At 51.5% G+C, this 9,220-nt stretch overlaps 1 protein-coding gene across 1 annotated transcript; it reads right to left on the reverse strand.

Moving 5' to 3' along the window:
- Positions 1 to 569: 569 nt before the first annotated feature.
- AREG (amphiregulin) lies at positions 570 to 6,335 on the reverse strand. The gene is made up of 5 exons (XM_032109892.1): positions 6,184 to 6,335; positions 5,560 to 5,736; positions 2,798 to 2,981; positions 2,189 to 2,347; positions 570 to 669 (listed from the first exon to the last, which is right to left on the reverse strand). The coding sequence occupies exons 1-5, from the start codon at positions 6,224 to 6,226 to the stop codon at positions 582 to 584; spliced, it is 651 nt and encodes a 216-aa protein (XP_031965783.1). The 5' UTR covers positions 6,227 to 6,335; the 3' UTR covers positions 570 to 581.
- Positions 6,336 to 9,220: the final 2,885 nt, after the last annotated feature.

Here is a 9,220-nt window from a genome sequence, read left to right on the forward strand (position 1 = left end):
AAATCCACTAGATCACTCCCATAAGCAATCCACATAGGCCAAGCAGCTTTGGGCCTCAGTTGCTACGACGGTATCAAACTTGACTGAGCGGCTACCTGTGGTGCTCACAGAATTCGCAGCTTTCTTTTGGTCTACAGCTTCTGAGCACCAGAAACTTCCTGAAACTCTCCTTGCAGGAAAGATAGGAAAATGCTCAGTACTGTTCTTCTAAGAGGTGATGATGCTGTGGCACCATCTTCCATGATTGATGTCTACCACTGTTTCCTGCACTACATCTGCTTCTGCTCAGATATTCAGGACTTTTTCTTCTTATCTCCACTTATCTCAGTAGAGCTGCCCACCTTCACTTGGTCTTTAATACAGCCAGAAATTTAACAGAGCTGTTGAATAACTTGTACAACTCAGGTGATTTTGAGAAACTAGAAAACCAAGCCAGCTGCTCACATGCAACCTATGTGTTTCAAGACACTTGGAGCGTTAAAAGCAAGCACCAGCTTCGCAAAACAAGCATGCAATTCCCATACAGCCTGGATGGACGGAAAGGTGTTTGAAGTCAGCATTCATACCTGCTTTCTCCCCATTTACACACCAACATGGCCATTTCTGTTTTCTTGTCGGAGTTTTTTCCTTTCTTCTTTCTCTTCATACTGAGGACACTTTTTCCTGACCCTGTGGAATTACTGCATGTTAGAGATAGTTTTGAACCCTGATGTACATCCTGTTGTCACCAGCCTCCACATCCTCTGCAGCATTTAGACTGGTGCTCTTTGAATCCTCAAGCAACTCCTTGGCACCAGGGAATATCAAGCAAGACAGTTTTTAAGCATTCAGCATCAAGCAGTTATCTGCTGATAAAATCAAGGAACCCCTGAACTAGATGTCAACACTTGTGCCTCACAGGGATAAGGCTTCTTGACTTAAGATGGATTAGGGAGCAAGATGAAGAGAGGTTATTGCTGGGACTGAGCAAAGCACCAGGAGATTTTCTGGGTGACAGATTTCCTACTGGCTTTAGCTTATAGCTGCAGAAACTACACTGTCTTTCTCCTCTCCACAGCAGAGCCCTGCAGGCTTCAAGTCTAGTCCCTGTCCCTTGAATACATAATAAGGAAGCCCCTTACTGATTTTCGCCCCAATTTCTCCAGTGTTTTCTAGTGACTATTCCAAGCAGCTTCTCTGGATGAGGGTACATCATGCTCCCAGCATGCTCCCAGCTTGTGAGGGTTCAGAACATGAAGCAAATGCAATTCAGAAACCACCAATAATCATTTGGTCTTAGAGCACTACAGACTCCTGACAGCAAGGAATGAGGCAGTGTTCAGACAACAAGTGCTCATCCCCGCATTCTTCAAGTCCACAGTTAAATATGAAGTAACAGTGAAATGACAAACATGCACCTTGTTTCCTGAATTGCAGGAAAGGGTACAGCACGTACCCAATTCAGATGATGTGCTTCATCAAGATCTAAAATTAGACCAAACCTTAGAGTTTCTACAAGATCCCAAGCCCTACAGTGCTGGAGCTGCAGTGGCAGAACTGGAGGACTGTTCCAATACTCAGCTTGTTATATGGTTTGAAACACACATCCAGAAAAGCTCTTTGAATTTATTCACAACAGAACTCCAGATTCTGATGACCCACCACACTGAACTGCACCAGCTGGTACAGCTGAAATAGTGCTCCCTCCACATTAACAACAAGCAGAATTTGGGACCACTAGCATTTGTCTCCCCATTTGCTTTCCCTCCAAGTGTAAGTATTTAAGCCCAGCAACATCCATTAATAAATGGACTCTCGGAACACCATTTCCTACCCTCCACCTGTGTATGCAGCTGTTGGATAATAGCCATGCATGAGGCTGTCACATTGCTGCTTGCAGGTTTCTCCACAAGGATTAGGGAAGGCACTGCTGTGTCAGCATTAATGCTCCGCCTGGGCTTCCTGCTGATGTTCTGCAGCACTCTAACTATCCTGGTTGTAGCAAGAGCAGAAATGTTCTCGGTTTATAATATAAGGGCCACAGACCTTGCTTCTACCCTCCAGACATATCCAAGCTAGGATAAGAGCTCATCCTTTCTGGATGCTTTTCACAAAGGTAGTTCAGATGAGCCATACACATTCTGGGGTTAGAGGGCACAAGCCCCACTCACACTTAGGGAAGACAGACACCAAAGAGGATAATACTTACTGCACTATCACAATGATAAGTACAGTAATGAAGCTGACGCTTGAGAGCAGGACAGCTACCACTACCAACACAGTCTTTGAGTAGTCTGCCACATCATTCTTCCTTTGAGTCTTCATGAACTGTTCACCACAGCGCTCACCAAAAAAATCCTGATGACACCTGCAAGTAAATATTAACACAAGTTCTTATCAGCTCTTGTGCTGTCTGGAGCCAAGGACACCCACACATATTCAGACCTGACTTAGACATCTTCCGAGTTTCCCATGAATCTCGAGATGCTCACTTCAGAGCGTGTTCATGAAATGCAGTCACTGCTCTAGCACAAGGCTGGTCAGCATTTCAACAAGTCGAGATTAGTTTGGGTGTGATGTTCCAGAAAGACACGCCTTTTCATTCTTTTGGTTTGAGTTTATGACCAACTGATGAGTTCAGTGGCTTGTTATGCATCTCAGATTCCATCATCACTTAATTTACATGGCAGAAAGATTCTCAGTCAAAATACGGCAGGAGATGGATCTATGCCACGTTGACACTGATTTTTCCTCTGAGCCCTCATATGCCACTGGCTCATGGCAATCACACCTAGCTCACAAGGTATAAGTAACTTACTTGCAGGTCACCATCTGGAGATGTTCTAGGTATATGCATTCTCCATGGATGCAAAAGTTTTTGTATTCCATTTCACAGGGAGTCCCTTTCTTCTTGTTTTTCCCTTTGTTTTTCTTCCTTCTTGATTTGCCAGCATTCTTCTCTCCCCCCCTTTTTGCTGGCTTGGGTTTAACCACAGGTTCCACTGAAAAAAGGACACGATGACTTGGTATAAAAGTGCTAGAAAGCACGATTCTGAGAAAATGGAATTAAAGAATTTGGTGACAGCAAGGAGGACCAACGCTGCAGGAGAATCTGTGACCAGGAAGCACAGGATGCAAGTGAGAATGCTGCTGGGCATCTCACACCCAGCACAAAGGCAGCAAGCTCAGCAGCTCATTAAAGCACAACCCTGCTATCCTTACGCCCTGTGCTATGCAGACCAGAGGCAGTAGGAGCAGATGAGCCAAGAGCCACCCAAGATGAAGAGCAGCAGAGATGAAGGACTGCAGCATTTCACAGCATAAGATGCTTGAGTGCAACAGCACAGCTTCAAGCAAGGGCCTGTAAAGAGCAGGGAGTTCATGCTGAGCCAAGCCATCCTCTAGTTTTACATGGACTCAGATACAAGGCTAATAGCTCCACGGCTCTAAACTCTCCATTTGCATCAGTGATGAAAGGCGCTGTAACTCGCTAGATAGTCCTGGGCACTTGCCGAGGCAAAGCAGCTTGCTATCCCGGTTGGCATACCTGTTTCTCCTAAACAACCTGCAGTGCTGTCTTCGGCAGGAGAGAGTTCCTTTCCAGTTCCCCTACTTCATGAGAGATGCTGAGCGCAGGGAAGGAGCAAAGGGAAGAACCTGCGAGTGTCAGGCTATTTATTCTGCCGCTTACTGCTGCCCCTCATTATCTCAATTAAGACAAACCTCTAGAAGAATGTGGTTTAAAATCCTGGTGACTTAGTAGCACTAGGATTTAAGCAAGGCCAATCATGCTCCTTTCGCTGAGGAGAACAAACCAGCCACTGACTAAGGGTCAGAAGCTCCAGAGCTGTCTCACGCAGCAATCAAAGCTCAACAGCGCTAGTTTGGACCAACCTGGCAAAGAAAGCTTTTTGGAAGAACCCACCCCCTGCACTGCTAGCAGTAACACCAGCCCTCGCAGTGCAACACCGCTGCTCAGGAGTAACAGTTACCCAGGGGGATTTAAACAGGCTCTGAGAAACAGCACAGCCATTTACAACAAGCTTCAATTTCGCTCTTGTGCTCTGAAGAGCTAATGAAAATCATTTTTGGATGATTAATATTTTACCCAGAGCTCTATGCATGCAGGCAATCACAACAATAGGGCACAACTGGATCTAACTACTTCCTAACCCTGTATTTCTGGTGCTGAGAGCCCATACAAAGAAACAAGGTGTAGTTCACTGTTGTCTAGACAGATGATCATTTTAACTTCTAGAGCAACAAGCCTGGCTTGAAGTTACTTAAAAGCAAAAATGCCTTCAGCAACCAGAAGTCTGATTAAAATGGTATGAGCTATATTAATATGTAAACGAGGTGCACAGTTCCTGCAGCAAGGTTTCCTGTGCCTGGAAGTGTGAGCTCGCTCCTGACAGTCAAAGGCCCCCGTTCCGTCCCGTCTGACTTGATCTCTAGGTTCGCGCTTTCATAAGTGAGGCTGCTTCCCTTCCTCCCTCTCCCAGGCTCAGCTTGTCAGCTTGATCTCTGTGTCCCTGTCTGCAGGCTGCATGGCCAGGAAAGCCATCCGCAGCTGAATCATAACAGCTTCAAGGTTTATCCACAGATAAACCTTATGCCAAGCAGAAGAGCTGGTCTACAAACCAACCACCTTAGGTAACAAGTCTGGTTTCTGTGCAGTTAAGACAACACTTAAGTCACCAAGCCAGTAGTTTTACAGGCTGAACTGCTCGGTAACACTGACAGGCGCGCTTCCCCTGGAGATCTTAATGGAGAACTTAAGCAAAACTCCACAAATTCCCTCAAGTGACCACGCAGAACGTTCATTTAAGAGGTCCTTTAGTCACATTCAAGTCTCAGGGTGTTTCTGCAGGAAAAATCAACAGTCAGATCTGGAGGCAACAGAAGCAGCCTACTCACACCTACTGGGCTTCAAATCACTTGTAGATACCTGGCTTGTACTGCAACTGCACTTAGCCCCAAACCAACAAAATACTCCCGTTCCCACTGTCAGGCGGACTGCTCAGATCTCCTCACAGCTCAGCAAGTGGGCAAATTACAATAAATACACACAACAGCTATTGACAGTGAAGCATTGCCCTAACGATGCTTAACAAACTTTCCTGCGGCCACTTAAGGGATTTAAGTGTCTGCTTTCCCAGGGAATTTCAGTGGACTCCAACCCAAATAAGCCACCATCGGAAAATACCCAGAAAATTCTTGGAGCAAGACAAACAACGTGATGTAAAACAAACCTTTAGGGCCAAACAGCACCTATAAACTCCACTGATGCTTCTACACTAAGCAGGTGGTCGCTACCTGACCACAGCCCTCCTGTCAGGTTTATCAGGAGATAAAGCCACACACAGCAAGCTACCAGCTAACCTGCAGCCTCCACACGCCCTGGGCACATTCACGCTAGGTTTCCACCCCTGACAGCTATTTCTAAAGCAGCAGCTTCAAGCACAAGCATGTTTTCGCTCCGTACTCCACCAGCTAAGCATAGCAGCGATTACGAGAGAGAAAAGGCGTAAGTTGGGGCTCGCAAGTTGCGAGATCCCAGCCCCAGCGCCGCCGACTCACCTCGGATCAAGTCGTCCACGATGTACTGGTGGACGGGCGGCGCCTCCTCGTACTCCTCCTCATCCTCCTCGTAGTCAGGACCCGGCACGGGCTCTCCCTCGCGGCTCCCGGGCTCCCGCTCCCCGTGCCGCTGCGGCTCCGTCGCGTTGGGCGAGGACCCGGCGGCCGCACAGTTGGCTGTGAGGGGGCGAAAGGGCGCCGTGAGCAGGGGGCAGAGGTGCCGCCACCGAGCGCGGCGCCGCGGGGTCCCTCACTCGCCTCAGCGCTTTCCCGCCAACGGCCGTCGCCGCGCGCGGGCTGCCCTCAGGCGCGCGCCCCCCGAGGGGCGAGCCGCGAGCTCCCCTCCGGCGCGAGCGCGGGCTCCCCCGAGTCCCGAGCTCCCCCGAGTCCCGATCTCCCCCGAGTTCCGATCTCCCCCGAGTCCGGAGCTCCCCCGAGTCCGGAGCTCCCCCGAGTCCCGGGCTCCCCCGAGTCCCGATCTCCCCCGAGTCCCGATCTCCCCCGAGTCCCGGGCTCCCCCGAGTCCCGGGCTCCCCCGAGTCCCGGGCTCCCCCGAGTCCCGATCTCCCCCGAGTCCCGGGCTCCCCCGAGTCCCGGGCTCCCCCGCCCCGTTCCCGCACGCACCTGCCAGCACGGCCAGCGCGGCCATCAGCACCGCGGCCCGCATCGTCCGTCCTGGGGCGGGGGGCGACAGAGACACTGAGGGAACGGGGCAAGGAGTCGCCGTATCACAACAGGTGCCGGCGGCGCGCAGCGCTCCATGAGGAACCGCCTGCCGCCGCCGCCCACTTTATGGGCGGCTGGAGCTGGGGGCGCGGACGTGGAGCGGCGTCAGCGGGATGGGGCGGAGCGGGGCGGAATCGTAGAATCCTGGAATCCTAGAATGACAGAGACCCAGAATCACAGAATCACGGAATCTCACAACTTTTTTTGCTGGAAGGGACTTTGAATACCACCTCATTACACCCCGTGCCGTGGGCAAGGACACCTTCTACTAGACCGGGTTGCTCCAAGCCCCGTCCATCCTGGCTTTGAACGCCTCCAGGGATCGGGCACCCACGGCTTCCCTGGGCAGCCTGGATGCCGCGCGGGTCACGGCGTCGGGGACGCGCCGGGTTATTGCAGGCACACCTGTCTGTCGGCTGGCTCCTTGCTCCTTGCTCTCCCTGCGTCTCCCCGAGGAATGTTTTCCAGCGATAAACCCGGCCGTCAGCACACTCCCCCCTCCCCCCCTCGCCTCGGTGGTTGCGTCTCTCTGAGCGGCGCATGAGTAAGGGCTGAGTAAGCCGTGGCACCCACCGAGCAGGGACAAATGTGCTCCTCGGGGGCACTGCGACTCTCAGCTGCCCCGGCAGAGCTCCCCGGAGGGCACCTCCCGAAGGCCACCTCTCCAGGCCGTTGCGTGAAGAAGCAGGAAGCAGACCTGCTGTAGCATCACAGAATCACCAAGGGTGGAAGAGACCTGTAAGATCACCAAGTCCAACCATCAACCCAATTGTAACCCCTAAACCACTAAACCCCATCACCCAGCGCCAGATCCAGATGCTTCTTGAACACCTCCAGGGATGCCGAGTCCACCACCTCTCTGGGCAACCTATTCCAGTGCCTGAGCACCCAAACAGTGAAAACATTTTTCTAATATCTAATCTGAATCTCCCTTGTCTGATCTTAAGGCCATTTCCTCTAGTACTCTCACTGCACGCAGAAGCGACCGGGTGCTCCACATCACTACAACCTCCTTTCAGGTAGTTGTAGAGGAAACTGTTGTTTTGAGGGAAGAAAAGCTGGGACAGCAGGTTGTAATGTGCTGGTCTAGCATGGGAACCCAGAGAAGCCCAGGGGGTCGAGGATGACGGGACTGGTACCCCCTTGCTCCGGTCCCACGGTACAGCAGGGTAGGAGGGCAGTGGGTGGCAATGCTGCGTTGTGAAAGGTGGATCTGGACCTTCTAACTGAGAGAGGACAGAATGTTACTCACAGCTCAGGAAGCTGACTGAGCCTTTGCTCGATGTGGCAGGGATCCAACTCATTCAGTCACTGAACCTTCTCCCTTCTTCCACAGGCACACACGGTATGTGGCTCCCAGTGTGTCCTTGCCAGGTCATGCCAATCCCAAGAGGCAATGCCCAAGAAGTCTGGAAAAGAAGATGCTGAATCACTCAGATGTTAACCTGACACAGACAGCTCCAGCAAACCTTTGAGAGGCCTTTTGTGCATGGTGCAATTGAAAGTGTCTGGCATGAGCTGATAGCTTTACTGCTGGGGTTTATGTTGTGTTTCCCCTTTGTTGCCTGTCCTCAGAGGTACAGCAGAGAAAAGGCAAATCCTGCTCATCAGTGCAACCCCCAGTCAGAGAGCTCCGCAGGCAGTCAACAAGCAGCTCCTGGGCTGTTTGGGGGACAGCCAGAGGCTTCACAGGGCTCCTCCTTTCCCCCTCAGACTGGGACTTACCCTTCCCGCAAGACCTCCGTCAGTCTCAGGGCCTGCAGTTCACAGAGATATTTGCATGTGAGGGGAATTTTTCCAAAGGCAGAGGCTTTGGGGCTTGGGGTCTCTTCTGCTGAAACATGGGGTTGGTGGTTTGAGAATGGCCAAAGTGAGGTTTGTCAGCCAGGAATCCTCCCTCTGTCCCTCTCTTCCTCCCTCCTGCTGTGCTCAAGGCTGGCTTGCTCAGGCAGGCACCACAGCTTCCCTCATGAAGAAATTGAAATATTTCTCTTTTTTTTTTTTTTTTTTTAATCAGAGATTAACTGGAAACATTTTAATTTTTTTAAGTCCAGTTTGAGGAATATACTGAGCACTGAACATTCCAGCACCATTTGCTGCGCTTGGCAAACTGCTGAGCAACTGGAAGAGGCTCAGCGGGGGAAAGGTTGAATGCCCCAAGTGCAATTGCCCGTGTTACCTGCACTGTTTAGAGACCAAACACGGCATATCCAGTGGCTGACTCACCGTGTTCCCTCTCTTCTCCAGTCTCCAGCTGATAGCTCCATCTCCCTGACTGCCAGCAGCGAGGATTTTGGCTTGGCATGCTTTGAATTTGTCACTTCATCAACTTCCTCCTGCTACTCCTGTGACCTTGAAGAAGAAGGGGCAGCTTGGCATCGACCAGCACAACTCCTCCGAGTCCAGAATGTGCAGCAAGATGGTGATGGGTACCCAGTTATGCACAGAGAGGTTCTGGTGGGACATCAGGGGAGTTCTTCCCAAATGGCAGCATGCTGGCCAAGCCCTGCTTGGCTGTTTCTTGGAGAGAACACTCTCCAGAGGCCACATGTTTCAGGACATTCTGGGTGGGATTTCCCACAAACCCCAGCTCTTCTTTGTGCTGTGAAGGAAAAGGCATTAAACCTGGCCGTTGCCCTCCTCCAGGGCTGGAAGGACATTTGGACTCTGTCTCCAGGATGATGTTCCAGAGGATGTACCCAGGTGTGGTGCAAGGAGGAGAAGCCTTGAGGGGGGCTGCAAGGCTCACCCCCCTGTGCTGCCCCACTGCAGCGAGGCCTGCGGGCAGGTTTCTGGGGCTTCAAGGGCAGGGCTCACCTTTGGGAAGGTGCTGGTTCCCTGTGGATGCAGAGTGCCACCTACTGAGCCACCGCTCGCTCCCGGCAGCACCTGGGGTTTTCTGGCAGGACACCCCGGCTGGAGCTGCTACTCGGCG

The sequence above is a fragment of the Corvus moneduloides genome, chromosome 5, assembly GCF_009650955.1.
Source record: "Corvus moneduloides isolate bCorMon1 chromosome 5, bCorMon1.pri, whole genome shotgun sequence".
NCBI lineage: Eukaryota > Metazoa > Chordata > Aves > Passeriformes > Corvidae > Corvus > Corvus moneduloides.